The sequence below is a fragment of the Ictidomys tridecemlineatus genome, unplaced genomic scaffold (genome assembly GCF_052094955.1).
Source record: "Ictidomys tridecemlineatus isolate mIctTri1 unplaced genomic scaffold, mIctTri1.hap1 Scaffold_82, whole genome shotgun sequence".
Taxonomy (NCBI): domain Eukaryota; kingdom Metazoa; phylum Chordata; class Mammalia; order Rodentia; family Sciuridae; genus Ictidomys; species Ictidomys tridecemlineatus.
The window spans coordinates 814,228-832,286 of record NW_027526077.1 but is presented as its reverse complement, the minus strand read 5'-3'; the positions used below and the strand labels follow the sequence as shown (position 1 = coordinate 832,286).

At 33.8% G+C, this 18,059-nt stretch overlaps 2 protein-coding genes across 2 annotated transcripts in view; both read right to left on the bottom strand.

Annotated features, from left to right (window-relative positions):
* Positions 1 to 18,059, bottom strand: part of LOC144374684 (uncharacterized) — a 233,936-nt gene that overhangs the window by 108,587 nt on the left and 107,290 nt on the right. The gene's annotated exons all lie outside the window — the stretch shown is intronic.
* Positions 1 to 18,059, bottom strand: part of LOC144374683 (transport and Golgi organization protein 1 homolog) — a 79,210-nt gene that overhangs the window by 8,131 nt on the left and 53,020 nt on the right. Inside the window, exons 7-18 of the mRNA XM_078037441.1 lie at positions 10,800 to 10,928; positions 8,450 to 8,471; positions 7,438 to 7,526; positions 7,120 to 7,197; positions 6,922 to 7,032; positions 5,786 to 5,857; positions 5,502 to 5,606; positions 4,736 to 4,858; positions 4,532 to 4,637; positions 3,466 to 3,521; positions 3,287 to 3,377; positions 2,977 to 3,115 (exon numbers count right to left, since the gene is read on the bottom strand). Coding sequence (XP_077893567.1) covers positions 2,977 to 3,115; positions 3,287 to 3,377; positions 3,466 to 3,521; positions 4,532 to 4,637; positions 4,736 to 4,858; positions 5,502 to 5,606; positions 5,786 to 5,857; positions 6,922 to 7,032; positions 7,120 to 7,197; positions 7,438 to 7,526; positions 8,450 to 8,471; positions 10,800 to 10,928 — 1,121 coding nt within the window. The remainder of the gene's footprint in view (positions 1 to 2,976; positions 3,116 to 3,286; positions 3,378 to 3,465; positions 3,522 to 4,531; positions 4,638 to 4,735; positions 4,859 to 5,501; positions 5,607 to 5,785; positions 5,858 to 6,921; positions 7,033 to 7,119; positions 7,198 to 7,437; positions 7,527 to 8,449; positions 8,472 to 10,799; positions 10,929 to 18,059) is intronic.

Sequence of the window (18,059 nt, the reverse complement as noted above, 5' to 3'; positions counted from 1 at the left end):
TATGAATTTCAGGTCTGGGAATATAGTTTAGTTGGTAGAGTGCTGCCTTGCATGCACAAGGCTCTGAGTTCAAACCCCAGCACCACAAAAGAGGAAAAAAAAGATTATGAATTTTGTCAAAGGATTAGAAACTATAAAACCGAGAAATAGTTGGGTGTGGTGACCTACATACAGTCGAAGATACTTGGAGGCAGAGGCAGAATGATGAGATTAAAGATAGCTTGGAAAGCAGTAAGACACTAGTCCCTTATGAGAAAGAGCAAGGAGTCTGGGGAGGTAGCTCAATAGTAGAACACATGGCTCAAGGTCCTGCATTTGAGCTGTAGTACTGAAATAGGACTGGGGTTGTGGCTCAGTGGTGAAGCACGTGCCCCACATGTGTGGGGCACTGGGATCAGTCCTCAACACCACATAAAATAAATAAAATATTGTGTTGGGCTGGGGATGTGGCTCAAGCAGTAAGGCGCTCGTCTGGCATGTGTGCAGCCCGGGTTCAATCCTCAGCACCACATACAAACAAAGATGTTGTGTCCGCCAAAAACTAAAAAATAAATATTAAAATTATCTTTCTCTCTCTTAAAAAATCCTATAAAAAATAAAATAAAATATTATGTCCATCTACAACTAAAATAATATTTTAAACCCTGAACTTTTTAAAATCCTAAACTCAATGAATGATTTTAACAACAGATTTGGGAAGTAAAATAAATCCTACCGCTTTTAAGACAGGTCAGAAGAAAATATCCAGAAGAAGTAAATCCAGAATGTAGGAGGCAGGGGAAATCAAATTCTAATATGCATTATTATAATCAGAAGAGAGAATGAGGTAAAATCAACATTTAGAAAAAGACTCGAAAATTCAAGAAATGTTTAATGGTCCCAAGCAACATAACTGCAAGAGGAAAAAGTGGGTGGGGTGGGGAAAACTACACCTAGGCACTTCCCAATACAACTGTTAAAAAAAGAGAGAAATGACTACAGGAACTAGGGGAGGGAGATAAGACCAAACAACAATGATAATGGACTCCTTAAAGAAAAAAAATTAAAACAGATGGTAATTAATTGGATATTTTCAAATTGCTAAAACTAAGTAACAGTCAAAATTCAGTAGCCAAAAGAAAGATCCTTTAAAAATGGAAACTGGTTTTAACTCTAATCATGAAGTTCATGTCAACCTAATACAGATTATAAAGGTAGCAATATTTAGTGGATAAAATACTATTCTCTGTTTATCCTTGTACTACTTTGATACACTAATCAAATCTATCATTAAAGGACAATGTTCAAATAGAATGAAAATAATTTCAACTAAGAAACCAACAGTGTAGAATGCAGAACTACAGAAACTTTAAATATGTGTATAAATTGAATGAATGTCTTGTGGAGTTCACAGTATATGAAGTACTAACATAAGATGCCACAACAGTTATCTGATTCAGGAGCTACTTAAAGCCCATAAAAACAAGTAATAAACCTATTAATCTATGTCAGGTTTTTATTAAATCCAGAATATATACCAAGGCCTTTAAATTATGAGAAGATGAATAAAATTATAATTATATAATTATAATTCCATTATAATTTATGATTACATCAAGCTTATACAGGTGATGAGGAAAATAATTAAAAATATTTAAACTATTAAAAAGATACAAGGAAGAAAAAAAGAACAGGTCATCAAATAGAAAGCAAATTCTTCATAAACCACAGGCACATATTGACATGGACAGACTTATATTTTAGAAAGTCCACTCAAGCGGCTATAGAGAAAATTACTAAGAATTTGAAATAAATTATATAAAAAATATAAATAATGGAGAATGAAGACAGATGACCTAGGTTAGAAACAGAAAAGATGACACAGGCATGAACTAACATAGTACATGGGGATGAGAAAAAAAGAGTACAAACCACAGATGATGACTGAATGAATTTTGGAGGAGTTGAGGAAAATAGTGCTACAATTTAACTGCATTACAAAGAAAATTAATTGCCATTTAGGTCATTCATATTACTTGTAGGGACAGAGAAAACAAGTGTTCTTTTGAAAAAAAAAGTGATAAAATGAGAAATGTTTCTTTGAAACAGGCCAGGCATTTAGAACTGGCCTGAACAAAAATTTGAGATTCTAAAAAGGTCGCTTGGAGATCACAGAATTTTAGAAAAGTTAATGGAAAGGTTTCAATATTTAATGCATTAATTAGGCAACAGAAGTCAAAATACCTAAAAATAGTTAGGTCTATAAGAAGGTCTGTCTTTGCTTTAACAAGATATATATATATATCTTGTTAATAAATCAGGTGCAAACAAATAAAATCTGACACAAAAAAAACTATTTTTAGAGAATTCAAGTATTTTTGTGGATTAAAAACTTCAAATGAACTTCCAAAAAATAACTAGCTCCACACTGAGAAGATTAATATATAAATATATACTACAAACAAGTACTTCTGTAATCATAACTCCTAAAATCCTTGCCACAGTTCAATTTTTAGTGTGAACATCTGAGATACTCAAGTCCAAAACTTGTACCATCAATAAGTAAATATTATTCCTTTTTGAAGTTTTTATTCTACTAAAACATGTCATTCCAAAACACTCAGTATTTTTAAAGGTCCAGAGTTAGAGATACAAGTTCAAAATATTAGAATTACATAACTGATCACAATGAAAGGAAATTAAAATAAATAGTGGGATCATAGAAAGGGTCTAGATCTTTGAGAGGTATTTCCACATCAGTGACTGTTAATACCAGTTTACCACTTCTTGCCTTCATATGAATTTGACAATTGATTATGATGTCCTCACAGCCTTAGTTTATGGTTCCAACTACCTCAGGACTCTTAAGACTGATGATGGAAAGAAAAATGCAACTTATAGGAAACAAAACACAAAGAAAAAAAGACAAATCTCTACTAGATAAAATTATCTGTTAGTTCACACAATGATAACAATAACAAACAATGGAAATCTTACTTTTTTAGTGCCATCTCATTTTGCTGGTAGAGTTCATTTAAAATCTCCACTTTCTGCCTAAGAGTTTTGCATTCCTCTTCCAGTCCAACTTTAGAAGACCGTAGTGAATTGCAGTCACTTTCTAATTTCTTTATTTGGTCTGTAAAGGATAAAACAGCTTATCTCTATATGTGTACAAGGACTTAAGAACTTGTTTGAGGGAGTAGTGCCAAGAAAAGTAAGAAGCATGAAAGCAAGAAGCCATTCTTTATCTTTCCAATAAATTTTTAAGTCTTTCCAACATGGCAATTTCTTCTCAAGAAGAACCCACCTTCTAGATTACATTTTGTGGACATCGAGGCTCTTAGCTTAAGTTGTAAAAGTTTTAGATCCTCTTCAACTACTGATATTGTAGTTTTTGTCTAAAAATTGCAGAAAAGAGAGGTATTCTTAAAAGTGAGGCACAGGAAGAATTCACAGGTACTATGGGACTCTTACAAAAAACTATACCTGAGAGACATCCATCATCTGCTTAATTTGATCTTTGATCTTCTCGTTCCGATCACCTAAAAAACAAAAGACTTTAGCTTTTTCTTTCCTTACTTTTAACTCTATATTCTCCTAACTTCCCTAAACTAAAGAATGATTGTGTTCAAACACTGGAAGAAAAAAAATCAATTAAATAATTATACTGATTAGACTAATGACTTTTAAGAGAATTGCAAGCTTAGATTTAAAAAAAAAAAAAGAGAGAGGTGAATTTCAGACTGGGGTTGTGGCTCAGTGGTAGAGTGCTCACCTAGCATGTGTGAGGCACTGAGTTTGATCCTCAGCATAAAAATAAATAAAAGTACTGTGTCTGTCTTAAAAAAAAAAAGGTGAATTTCTAGTTTGCACAACTAAAATGTTATCTATGCTATTCTTGTAAGATAAAAGCTTTTCTTCTCTCTCAGATCTATCTTCACCTGGGCAATAAGTGTCTTGTTTAGAAAGATTCAATCCTCTATTTTCTCCCTGAATCTACTACCAGGTGTGGTTTGAAATACTTGCTATGTAAGCAATATCCAACTTGGGAGAAAACATCTGGAAATATTTTCCTCATCAGTAAACACTGTTACACTCCCTCTCTAGCTTTCTGATAGTCTCTAGCCTCTGTTCTCACAGCCTTAGTTTATGGTTCCAACTGCCTCCGGACTGACTGTGGACCTTAAAACCACAGAGCCATAGAGATGATGAGTATCAAAATCAAGTATCATCTGCATAAGTTAAGAAATAAATTTCTCTTACTGTACAATGTTCAATACTTAGAGGTATAGGATATGACTATTGTAGCTGCAGTGTACTTACTAGTTTTCAATAGGATAGAAAAAGTCAGTGTTCTTCACATGCCTATTGCTACATTATACCCCAACAACCCACCTCTGCCAATGCAACAGACATATCTATAGATCCAGTGATATGTGTCTACAACCCTGAAGCTTAAGAAGAAATTAAGCCAGCTGAAAAGTGGCATCTGTATACTTAATTAAAGACAGGAAATCAAAAAAGGATTCAACCTCCCTGAGACTGATCTTACCTGCTAACTCTCCATTGGTTAATTCATCTGACTCATCTCGACTTTGATCCTCAGATTCAGATTCACATTGAAACCGATTCAACTGTTTGATGTGATTAGTCAAAGCCTAGAAAAGAAGCAAAAGGTTGGAAGACTCTCGATTTTAATTCAGAAGATTTCAGGAGAATTCATGAGATGAAACATGTATTTGGAGTATAAACTTACATGAATAGTATCATCTTTTTGACTAAGAGCTACTTGTAAATCTTTCTGGGTCTTCTCAAATGATTTCATTTGTTCACTGAGCTCAGCGTGTGATGTACTCCAGTCTTTTACTTCCTGCTGCAACTGAAAAGTCAAAACACATGAATTCCTATGGGTTAGGGAGGGGTTTCTGCACTGGATATATCAGGACTACAAGACTTAGACAAAGAAATAGAGAGCCATACTCCTTGGTGGCCTGCCTCAATCGAGGGGGTTGAGACCTTGGTTAAGGAAGAGGGCAGAGTGGCCCCAACTCTCACAGCTGCAGTAAGAACATCAGAGCTATCAGGAAGTTGACCCTGTTTATTGCATTCCCCAGAAAATTGCTGCCAATTCAAATAATTTATCTCCAGCAGGAATGGCTGGGCACATATGACTGTCTCCTAAATTTAGATTCCTTATCATGTAATCTTCCCTTGGCCGGTGAATCAGTAACTATTCAAAAGAGGATCATAAAATACTTAATTTTCTGGTTTAAAAAGTTTCTTTGAGGCTATGCAAGTTAATAACTGATTGACATTTGATAAGGAAAGCAATAATCCAAAAATCCAAAACAGATGGAGACCATATATATGCACTCAATTTGGGGAGCATTGTTTAAACTTTGCATATCTAGAAAAGGTCCTACATGAAAATTCCTTACCTCAGAAACAGATCCAAGAAAGATACAAGATAATGATATTCACTTCTCTAGTTTACATTATGTATGACATCAAATTTTCTTTACCTGCTCTTTCTCCTTCTTAAGCATGGTATTTTCTTTCTGAAGCTGACAGCATTTCAACTTCACCTTCTCTTCACGAAGCTTAGCTTCAGTAAGGAGAATTTGAAGCTAATGAAAAACACTACAGTTAGTGAATTAATTCCAAAGAAGAAACAAAGTTATACTTTCCCAAACAAGACATCATATAGTTCTCATTTTTTGCACATTTTAGCACACCTCAAATTTTTGGTCCGCAACAAAACTAAGATGTAGTACTAATATCCGTTAGCAATAGTTGGCAGCTTTACCTCTGAAAGTTCAGAAGTATTTACTGAAATGACATCTTTAAGCTTCTCTATAGATTTCTTATTTTCCATTATCTGCCAGGTGAAAACAGAACACAAAATATGCATTAGGATTTCAGTAGAAATACGAATATATATCTGTGTGTGTGTGTGTGTGTGTGTGTGTGTACGTACACATACATATATATACTAAAAAAGATAAACACAACAAAATTTTTGCCAAGCCATCCCATTACATTTCAGGTAAATGCAGGGGATCCAGCTTTGGACTAAGCAAAAAATCAAGAACTGAAAGAGATGAGGGAAAATGAAGTCATAAATATTTCATGGCATCCACAACCTTACTGTTTATGAGATAACCAGAAAAAAAGTTCAAAGTATAGAAAATCATAATGCAATAAGTAAATAAAATGTTTTAAAGCATAGAAAATTAACTAATTAATTACTGTTTCAAGTAAACCAGTTCAAATTAGTAATTTTTTTTCTAGTGATAGAGAAAAAAATTTCCCAAGATCATTTTTAAAATTTTCTTATCTGAAGTAAAAAATGATAAAATTTAAGGAAGAATAGACTAATCTCACATACAGAAGAATTCCAAAAAAATTATAAAGATACTTGCTCCTTAAGGAAGTGGACATAAATCTGCAATCTTTGTTTGCAATGCCTGGGATTGAATCCTGGGCCTCATGCATGCTAGGCAAGTGCTCTACCATGAGCTGCATCCTGAGCTTGTAACTCTTCATACTTTAACTGTGGGCTGTGCATGGTAACTTCCAAAGAATGCAATATGAAAAGGATTGGAAAGAATTTTTACAGTGGAGAAATCTGATAAATACTACCTCAGCTAGGTGATCAAGCTTACTTGGGGGTAGGATATTTCAGAACACACTCTCTACCATCTTTTGCAACTTTTATGTAATTACAGAAACTTATAGAAATTGAAAATGAAATATGTAAGTAAAAATTTTTTAAGTTGTTGTATCAGTACTTAAAAGTTCCACAAAATGGGCAGAAGTGGGTTCAACTTCCTTGACTCCTAATCTTACTTTAGTTAACAGCTGGACTAAGTTCAACTTAACCAATTTTACAAAATATTTCAAAAGCCAAATTGCAGTAATACTTAGCAGCAAAACTCTTACCAAGTCCTGATTCTTAGCTTTCTGTTCTCTCTCAGATTCTAACATAACATGAAGACTTTTAGCTCCCTCATCCAGAAGTTCTTTAGCTTTTTCAAGAAGCTTCATTTTATCCTGGAAAAAAAAGGTGTCAAGATTACTCACTCATTACATTTACTTTTGAGTTTAGAATGTAATTCCCCCCAAAGAAGGGATTTTTACCTTATAATTAGTTGCTTCATCAGAAAGAATCATATTTTGTTTCATGGTCTCTTGGACCTGTTTCTTTGATTCCTTCATCTATGTAAATAAAGTATTCAGAATTAAGATACACAAATTATAGTGCTACCATACAAGTTACTTCCAGACAAGTGACCCTTTCCAGAAGAAAGCAGTACTTAATACATATGACTGTTTAGAATTTGGATGATTTGTAGGAAATAATGAAACAAAAATTTTAAAATATGATTTTTAAATTAAAACAGGTAGGAATGATTCAAGCTAGAACCAAGGGAGAAAGAAACAAAAAAATAATTATACCTTCTGTTCATAATTTGACAATTTCTGCATTAGTTCTTCATTTTCTTTCATGAAATTGTTCACCTTTTTGGAAATTTGCTGTTCATTGACTAAAAGGGGGAAATACACAAGATTATTACAATCACTAAATGAAATTCAATTACTCAATCTACTAAAAGCAAAGACATGTTATATGGTACTATGAGGAAATACTTCTTAGCATAACTATTATGCTTTTAAAAAGCAATCTATGCTTATTAGCAATAAGAGTATAAAAATTATTAGAATTTAAGAAAAATATAAGAACAATGATATTTTGCTGGGTGCAGTGGTGCACACCTGTAATCCCAGTGGCTCAGGAGGCTGAACTAGAAGGATTCCAAGTTCAAAGCCAGCCTCAGCAAGAGCGAGACACTAAGCAACTAAGTGAGACTTGGTCTCTAAATATAAGGGGTTGGCGATGTGGCTCAGTAGAGTGCCCCAGAGTTCAATCCCAGGAACCCCTCCCATCCAAAATGATATTTCAACTTAAGCTTATTTCACAGATGGGAAATATAGTAAAGTGTTGTAGCTTTATATTCCCCCCTTCTCAAAACACTTTCTTTTCCGAAAATGGAATCATTTAATTCTTTGCAAAGAAAAACAGAAATGAAAACATACTGATTCACATTACCATTCTTCAAATTATCTACTCAATTACTTAATTCATGATTAAATCATTAACATAGAAATACTCTTCAAATGTAATACATCTGCATTACATCAATATTCAAAGTTAATCTGCCCCAAATTAAAACTTATCATCATCTCCCTATCCACAATTTATTCCTCCTCTTTATCTCCTATCTCAGAGATGGAACCATCATCATCTACTCTATTATCCATGCTAGCAACCTAGGAATAGTAAAATTTTCAGGAGGTAAAAAAGATAATAGACATTAAAAGTCACTGTATCTACTTCTAACATACATAAAACACACATCAAACACCAATACAAAGGGTTATTACAAGTTTAAGAAACCTAAAAATTTACCTTGATATACTCTATCTTTTACCTAGAAGAGAGAAAAAAGATTAAATTTGATGTCAAACATCTGCTCAATAGAAACAGCATTCCTAAAACAACAGTCAGAATCATAACCAAGTGAGAATTTAATAACATTCTGGTTCAGGATAATAATTTATAGGATTAAAAATAAGTAAAGGTTAACAAGCCTTTTAAATTTAATTGGTAGTGATATTTCATAAATAGCCTCTGACATAAAAACACTAAGATATGTACCTTATTTCACAGCAAAGATGTGTGTATGTGTATGTGTGTGTGTGTGTGTGTGTGTGTGTGTGTGTGTGTGTGTGTGTATACTCAAAATCATTTACTTGACAATTCTAAATAACCAGGATAAAGTCTAGAAACAATGACTATTCAAAAGAAATCTGAGGAAACAATATTAAATGCATAATCTTTGTACTAAGATATGCCACTTTCACTCACCAGAAAACATCTTAGAACTCCAATTTAAATTTGGCTATTGGCTGAATTTAGAAACTAAGAGGCTACATCATCTTATTTCTGCAAACCACTAAATATATAGCAAGAAATCTGAAAGGAAAGACTGCTTGAAGAAAATGCACAAGCAATAAGAGAAATGACAATTAACATATTCTGGAAAGGACAAAAACAATCGTTTCCAAAAAACAGCAATAAACTACCTGATAATAAAACCTAAGCAGAAATTTTTTTAAAACATCACTAAATTTCTTTGTAACAGCATATTACTTGTCCTTTCAAATGTTATAAATGGTGATGGGATATTCAGATGTGTCCACGGATCATCCAGGGGATCTTCGTAACAGGAAATTGCATTCAGAAAACTCCAACACAGAAAAAAATGAACATTTCTTTAATGTCATAGCCTTGCTAACCTTTTACTCAAAATGACAACAGAGGAAAATGGGAAGTAGCATAAAAGCAGTCATCTAAGGTAGGGAGACTAAAGTTTTAAAGTCAAATGCTGAAACTGAGGAGCAACAAGCTAGGAACCACATCCCACATAACCTAGTGAAAAGAGAAACAGGTACCAGGGTTCTTGAAATGAAAGAAACAAGAGAGAGAAATATAAAATGTTTTCATGTTTTTCCCTTCTCTTTATCCTTCTATTTCCTTTTTACTTTTAGCTGAGAAAAAGTTCATTGAGATTAGAAAATTCCTCACAGGAATCCAGGCAAACAATTCTTCTATTTAAGAAGGGAATACTTTTTAAGAGATTTTACACTCAATTGTACAAGGAGAGGAAACTTATCTTAACAATGATATGTCTGAAATAATTAAGAAATCAGAAAAAGAACACTCAGATTTGAAAAGATTTGTATCCAATGCTTTTGGCCTCTTTAACTGTTAGGCTTTTCATATGCAAAGTCCATTTACCTAAAATAATTTTCTTCCAATTATGTTAAATAACTATGAAACAGAATGACCTACAGTACAAACATAAGTATGTATAAGCGCATATATATATGTGTGTGTATATATATATATATATATATATATATATACACACACATATATATATACACATATACACACACACACACACACACTTATACATATATGTACACACATACACAGAGATAGACTAATTCTGCTCAGGAAAAAAAAAAACCTTAATGAACAAAACATTTAATGGATTTTTGGACAACACATAATCTATACTTCCAAATAAAAAGGTATTTTCTGTACATATGATTAAATCATAAAATCTGGGAAAAATTTATATAAAAGACTGGAAAAATTATATCATCTCCTTTTTCTCACTTTACTGTATTTCTTTGCAGCATTTCCCCCTGTTTGTATGTTTATATTAACATACAGTTCATCAACATTTAAATCTTAGTTTCTGCTTTTTTTTCCCACTTCACATTTAATTGTGAGCATTTTCTGTACCTCAAAGCTTTGAAATAAATAAATCTGCCTACTATTCCACTAATCGAACATACAATAACCCCTAAATGAATTATGTTGTGCTAAGTCTTCAATCTAATACACTGTTCCATTGAAAAACATTACCAAAATCTTCAAAGCATAGTTATTTCTTTAAGATAGATTACTAGACATATATGCTACATAAAAGGATATTTATCTAACCTATCCCATCTTTTATCCCACTTTTAAGACTTCTGATACATATGAAACTACTGGTCAGGATGGCTGTAAGAATTACCAGTTCTACCAACTGCACCCACACTAAATTATTTTATAATGTTAGTTTGACTTAAACCACTATTTTGTGTTTTAGCAATTGAAAAAGAAAAAAAGGGGGGGCAGTGACTATATAAAATAATCCTTGTGCTTATGTGCTAAGGTATAAGTAAGTTAATTTACTCACAAGTGCAGTTCTCCAAGAGAAAATGACAAAGGATACAATCCCAAAGAAAACAGCGAATACTACAGGCTTCCATGGTAGTCCATAAAAATCAGGCCCAGGTTGAGTATCATCAGGCAATGTAGTAAACAGCTTAAACAGACAAATTAGAAGAAATGGGAAACCTTAAATTTATAACAAAACAGTCACAAAGAATCATGGCAATTCTAAACCAACTTCCTCATCAGAAATCCACCTCCTCAATATTTTCCAATAGCTTCTTCAAGAGAGAGGATACTGGCAGTCTCATATTTTTTGTTCGCTTCCAGTGTTTTCAAGTATAATGAATCTAAATACTTTTTAAAAATATTTATTTATGTATCTTTAGTTTTAGGGTGGACACATTGTTTTGTTTTTATATGGTGCTGAGGATCGAACCCAGTGCCTCATGTATGCTAGGCAAGCGCTCTACTGAGCCACAACCCCAGCCCGAATCTAAATACTTCAAATTGAGCATACATTTCCAGTTTGTAACAGGCCCTATATCATCACATAGTCTAACACCTGGCTAGAATCCCTCTGGATCATTCTTTTCTCTTAGATAACCTGGTTTTTATAATTTAAAATATTCATTTAAGACAAAACTTAAATACATGAAAGAACTAATTAATTTTATGGCAACAAATAAAAACAATGACGATATATGTGTAAGATTTTAAATCTTACTTCCATTCCACTCTTATATACAGATACGTGACATATAATTTTAGACAACTCTTGAAAACTGGCTTGGATAAACTTCTCTGAATTTAACATCCTTCTATAAAATTCAGAGCCTAATTTTAAATGGTTGCTCAAAGGCAGTGCAGTAAACACCTGCCAACTCTTCCCTGTTTTCACCGCCCTCTACACGTAATACGAGATAACTGTCACTTGGGCCCAATTCCCCAGCAGTCTCCTTAGGGAAAAAACCTGTAGTAACATTAGCTGTTTGGATTGTTGGCTGCATTTCAGAACATACCATGAGGTTGTCACCTCTATTCCGTCAAAAAAAAAGTGCAAGTGGGGAAAGCTCAAGTACACTCTCACCGGCCTCGCTTAACCATACAGTCACGTCCTGCCTGCCTTGGGCCTGACACACTCCATTTCTCCGTCGCCACGACAGTCAGTGCACCCACTCCGCCAGAACTCAGCCACCCGACAGGGGGTCCCAGGAGCTCTGGGTCCCCCAGGGAAACAGTGACAGAAGGCACAGTGGCAGGTACTGAGTCCATGGTGTAGGGACGGCTGAGTGGAAGCGACGCTTCCCTGCAGAACAGCACAGGACCCTCTCTTTCACCATTTCCTACTTCAGTAGGACCCAGCGCAGGGGGCGGGTACTGGGAGTGAACTTTGCCTTCCTCCACCACAGGCGCTTTCCGCCCAAGGCACGTAAAACCAGTCATCAGAGGAAGCCCCTGGGTGGACTGCAGTGAGCAGACAGAGGATGCTGAGGGGCGTGGCGGGGAGCGGGAAGAACCAACTGCGGAGCCCAGCGGGGGACAGCGCCAGTAGAGCCAAGTGGAAGAGTCCAAATGAAAGGACTCCAGAAGGAAAGAGGCTCACCTGTCCCCGGAACTTGGAGAGGATTGGTGATTTAGAAGGCCCTGGAGGAAGCCAGGGAAACTAGCAGAAGGGGATTATAGGCAGAGACTAGGAAAAAGGAGAAAGTCAGGCCTCCCAGCCCCTCCCAGAGCAAAACCCTTTTGTCAACGTGTTGAGACACCAGGTACCTACCTGCCCCCAAAAGTGCAGACAGAAGAGGAGAAGCTTCTCCTGCTCCCTTCTAAAGAACTACTGCTCGGACTGGGCTTTCCTTCCCTGCTCACTCTAGTCCTGTTACTTTCTCCAATTGTGGATGACACTCTTTTTAAAAAAGCCTAACCCTAAGGAATCATGTCATTATCACCACACGCTGGTGGCTTCATTTCTGGATGCCACATTTTAGGGTTGCATGACTTGTGGAAAAGAACAGAATCATGAATAGCCCAAAAAGCACGTGCTAAAAATTGAAGAAACTGGGGACATTTAACTTGGGGAGGAAATGAACATCTGTGGATCTTTAAAAATCTGTCGTCAAGTTGAATATAGTCAATTCAAAAGAACAAGAATAAGCAGGAAAGCACTGAAAAAGAAGAGCAATGAAGGGTACAGGGAGGGCAGACTATATAATTAATTCATGTACCCTCGTCCAAGCCCAGGAATACATAGAGACTGTGGGACAGAATAGAGAATCCAGAAACAGAACCAACTGGACATTTGGGGTACAATAAAAGTTAGTTTGGGGAAAATAGACTTTCTAATAAGTAGCGTTACCACATGAAAAATTATAAAATTGGATTTTTCTCTACTTATTCAAAAGATAAACTACAAATGGATAAGAAACATGAATGTAAAAATAGAAAATAAACAAGTACTAGAAAATATTAAGTGAAATTTTCTATGTATTATGAGTGGGCAAAACCTGCCTCATTGAAAAAATCTTTCCTGGCTGTATCTAAACCTGCTACACACACACACACACACACACACACACACACACACACACGCAGTTTGACAATGACAAACTGAGAAAAAATATTTGCAACATATTATTGTCCAAAGAATCATGTTCCTGAAATATAAAGAACATTATAAATAAAATGGCCAGCAAACCTATACAAAAATGGGCTGAAGAAATAAACAGATCTCAGGAAAAGAAATGCAAATAGCTATAACATATGGAAACATGCTCTGCTTAGCTCATAATGAACAAAATACAAATTAAACCACACCAAGACACCATTTCTCACTTGCATTGGCAAGATCCAAACGTTTGACAACATAATCAGTAGGTGAGAGAATGTGGGGGAATACAAATTCTCAGACACTGCTAATAAGTATACAAAATGATACAACCCTTATGAATGAGATTTGGCAACATCTCCCAAAACTGCTTATATATTTACCTATTAACTCAACAATCCCACTTTTTTTTTAACTTTTTCAGTGCTGGGGAAGGGTATCTTGGGCAAGTGCTCTACTGCTGAGCTATAGTCCACCAGCCCTAATTTCTAAAGATACTGGGAATACAACAACAAATGTTTAAAACTTGTATTTACAAAACTATGTTATTCAAGTATTAATTATAACAATACAAGATGGTCACAAAAGGCTGAAACAACCGTCATCAATGAAAGTTGTTGAATAAACCAAAGAAGAAAGAAAATAATTTTAAATACTGCTAAGAGCTGGTTTCCGGAATACATTTTTTAAAAATAAAGTAGAGAAAAATATTTATAGAATACTATTTGTATCTTAGAAAGTGAAAAAAGATGAATATATTATTTCTTATAGCTTTGAGGTAAAACTGACATGCAATAAATTACATGTATTTAAAGTGTGCAATTTGATGAATTTTAACATGAAATTATGAAATCACCATTATAATCAAGATAATATACACATCCTTTACTTCCAAAAATATTCTCATTCTCTAGGTAATTTTGCCCTTTGTCACCCTTCTTTCTTGTCCCCCACTTTCCCATTCCTCCAGCAAAATATCTTATCTTAATAGATTGCTTTGTATTCCTCAAGTTTTATGTGTATGGGATAATATATTGTATTTTCTATGGCTTCTCTTATTCAGCATAATTTGAGATTCATCTACATCAGTTTATCTATCATCTATTTTTATTGCTGAGTAGCATTTCATTACATGTACATACCACAATTTGTCTATCATCTATTGATAGACATTTGGATTTTTTTCCAGTTTGGGGCTTTTACAAATAAAATAGCCAAGAACACTGATATAAAATTCCTCCTATTGCTTTATAACTTATCTTTTCTTTGGAAAAGAATGGTTGGATATGACTGGTGTATGTTTACCTTTTTAAGAAGGTGATTCTACCACTTTATATCCCCACCAGATGTGTACCCATCCAGTTCCTCCATCTCTTCTCCAACCACTCAGCACAATTGTCTTTAATATTAGATATTTAATAAGTGTGTAGTGGTAACTCTTATGCTTCAAAATTGCATTTCCCTGATAATTATGTCAAGCATTTTTAATGTATTTACTATCTGTTTATCTTCTTTGATGAAGTGTTATTTTACAGGACTATATTTTTTTCTAATGCGTTCTAAGAGTTCTTCATATATCCTTGATGCAAGTCTTGATAAATGCTTTAGAGTAATTTCCTCCCAGCTTGTGTTTTGTCTATTTCATTGACTTCAAAGAGTATTTTGAATTACAGAGGTTTTAGTTTGATGAATCCCACATTGTCAAATCCTTTTTAATGCTTTTGTTGTCAAATTTAAGAAATCTTTGCCAAACCTAAGTTCAACAAAAATTTTTCTCTTATTTTTTTTCCTAGAGGTTTTGTAGTTTTGAGTTTAATATTTAAGTCTGTGAGTTAATTCAGGTGTCTAATGCAAGGCATGGATCAATATTTTGCATATAAATATGCAGTAATTTCAGTACCATTTGCTGAAAAAACTTTCCATTCTCTACTTGTCTTTCCATCTTTGTCAATGACTGTTGCCATATATATTGTGTATCTATCTCTGAATTCTTGGCTCTGTTTCAATATGTTTTGTCTGCAATCCTGATTACTGTAGCTTTAGAATATTTTTTTTCCTCTTCGTATGGTACTAGGGATTGAACACAGGACCTTGCATATGCTAGGCAAGTCCTCTACCACTGAGCTACATCCCCAGCCCTAGATTAAGTCTTGAAGCCACGTTGCAATCAGCTTGTCATTTTCTACAAAACTCTGCAGGGATTTTGATTGGAATAATGTTGACTCTGGTGATTAAACTGGGATGAATGGACACCTTAGTCTTCTGACTCATAAATTAGGTATATCTCTCTATTTAGGTTCTCTTTAAATTCTATCAGCAATATTTTATAGTTTTTAATATATACATTTTAGTTTTTGCCACGTTTATGTTTAAATACTTCATATTTTTATTCTATTGTACATGGAAATCTTTAAAATTTCAATTTCTAATTATTCATTGTTAATATATAGAAAATATAATTGCTTTTAGATGTAAATTTTATCTGTCAACCTTACAATAGCTTTTTTCTAGATCATACCAGATTGTATCTATATATATTCATGTTATCTGAAAAGAAAGAGAATTTTATTTCTTCCTTTCCAATCTGAGTGCATTTTATTTCTTTTTCTTGCCTTAGTATACTAGCTATTTCCTTACTGCACCCCAGTACAATGCTGAATAGATGTAATGAGAGTAGACATCTCTGTTTGGTTTCTGATCTTGGGGAAAAGTATTCAATTATCAACCATTAAGTATGAGGTTAGCTGCATTTTTTCAGAGGATGTTTTAAGCTCCCTTCTATTCCTAGTTTGTTGTTTGTTTTTCTACATCAATAATCAATGCTGAGGGGCTGGGGTTGATACTCAGTGGTAGAGCACTTGCCTAGTATGTGTGAGGCAATGGGTTCAAATCTCAGCACCGCATATAAATAAGTGAATAAAATAAAAGTTAATCAACATCTAAAAAATTTTTTTAAATAATAATCAGGGCTGATTTTTTTACATGTTGATGCGATTTATTGTCACCTACTTGTACATGCACACAAAATAACAATATAATTTGGCCAATATTACTCCCCAACATTTCCCCCCTCTGCTATATTTTTTAAATGCTTGTTTTGTATCTCTCGAGCTAAACACAAAGATTGTGCTTTTAGGTACATCAATGTGGTAAATTTCATTGATTTTCAAATGTTAAATAAATTTTGGATTCTTGACATAAATCCCCATCATCCGTCTAGTTTTTGTCTATGATGTATTTTCCTTTTACATATTGTTGTATTTGACTTAAATTTTTGTTTAGAATTTCTGTACAGATTCATTGGAGATCCCATGAGAGGTATGTGGTTTTCTTTTCTTATTATATCTTTGTCTTGGTTTGGTGTAGTGATAACACTGGATTCATAGGAGAAATATTTCCTTGCTTTAATATTCTACAAGGGTTTAGTATTACTACTACTATTAGGAATTAGTATCATTTCTTCCTTACAGGTTTAATTGGATCACCAATAAAGCTATCTTGGTCTTATATTTTTTTCTTTGTAGAAAGGTTTTTACCTATACCTTCAATTTCTTTAATAGTCAACAAGGTTTATGAAATTGTCTGTTTTTCTTGAGTGAACTTTTGCAATTTGTGGCTTAAATAGAATTTCTTCATTTCATCTAAATTGTCAAGTTAATTAACATAAACTGTTCATAATATCCCCATTATCAGTCTAGTATCTGTGAAATCTGTAGTGATATCCCTTCTCTGATTGCGAATATTGGTAACCCGTGTCTCCTCTTTTATTTCCCTCACTAGATGTTGATCAATTTTATTCATCTTAAAGAACTAGCTTTGGGTTTCATTGATTTTCTCTTATTTTCCCTTTTTTAAAATTTTACTGACTTATGGTCTTTATTATATCTTTTTTTCTTGCTTACTTGGAGATTAACTTATTTTTCCTTTTCTAGTTTCTCATAGTAGGAACTAAGTCAATGACTGGAGACTTATTTTTTAATAAAGCTATCTTGGGCCTGGTAGTGCTATAAATTTTCCAATAACACTTTAGTGACATTGCACAAATGGATATGTTGTTTTCAGTTTTATTCAACTCAAAATATGAATTTCTTCTCTGATTTATTTGACTCAAAAATTATTTAGCAGTGGGGGCTAAGGTTGTAGCTCAGTGGTAAAGTGCTTGCCTCACATGTGTGAGGCACTGGGTTCGATCCCCAACACCACATAAAAAATAAATGTACTGTGTTGTCCATTTATACCAAATATATATATATATGATAGATAGATACAGATATACATATAGATATAGATAGATAGCAGATAGCAGCCTGGCACTTAAGTTTTCAAATATTTGAGAATTTTCCAGATTTTTCCATTATTGATTTCTCATTTTATTGTGTTCAGAGAATAAGCTTTGCTTGACTTTGAATACTTTTATATTTACTGATAATTTTTTTAAGATCCAGAATATAGTTTATCTTGGTAAATGTTCCATGTGCAGTAAGCTCCTTGGGGGTTTTCTATAAATGTCAATTAATTTCAAATGGATGGATTGATTATGTCATTCACACTTTCTACAACCTTACTTTTATTTTTCATTTTCTGCCAATTGCTGAGGAGAGGATATTGAAATCTCTAAATGTAATCTATAGGATTTATCATTTTCCTCATAATTCTATCAATTTTGATACTTCATGTATT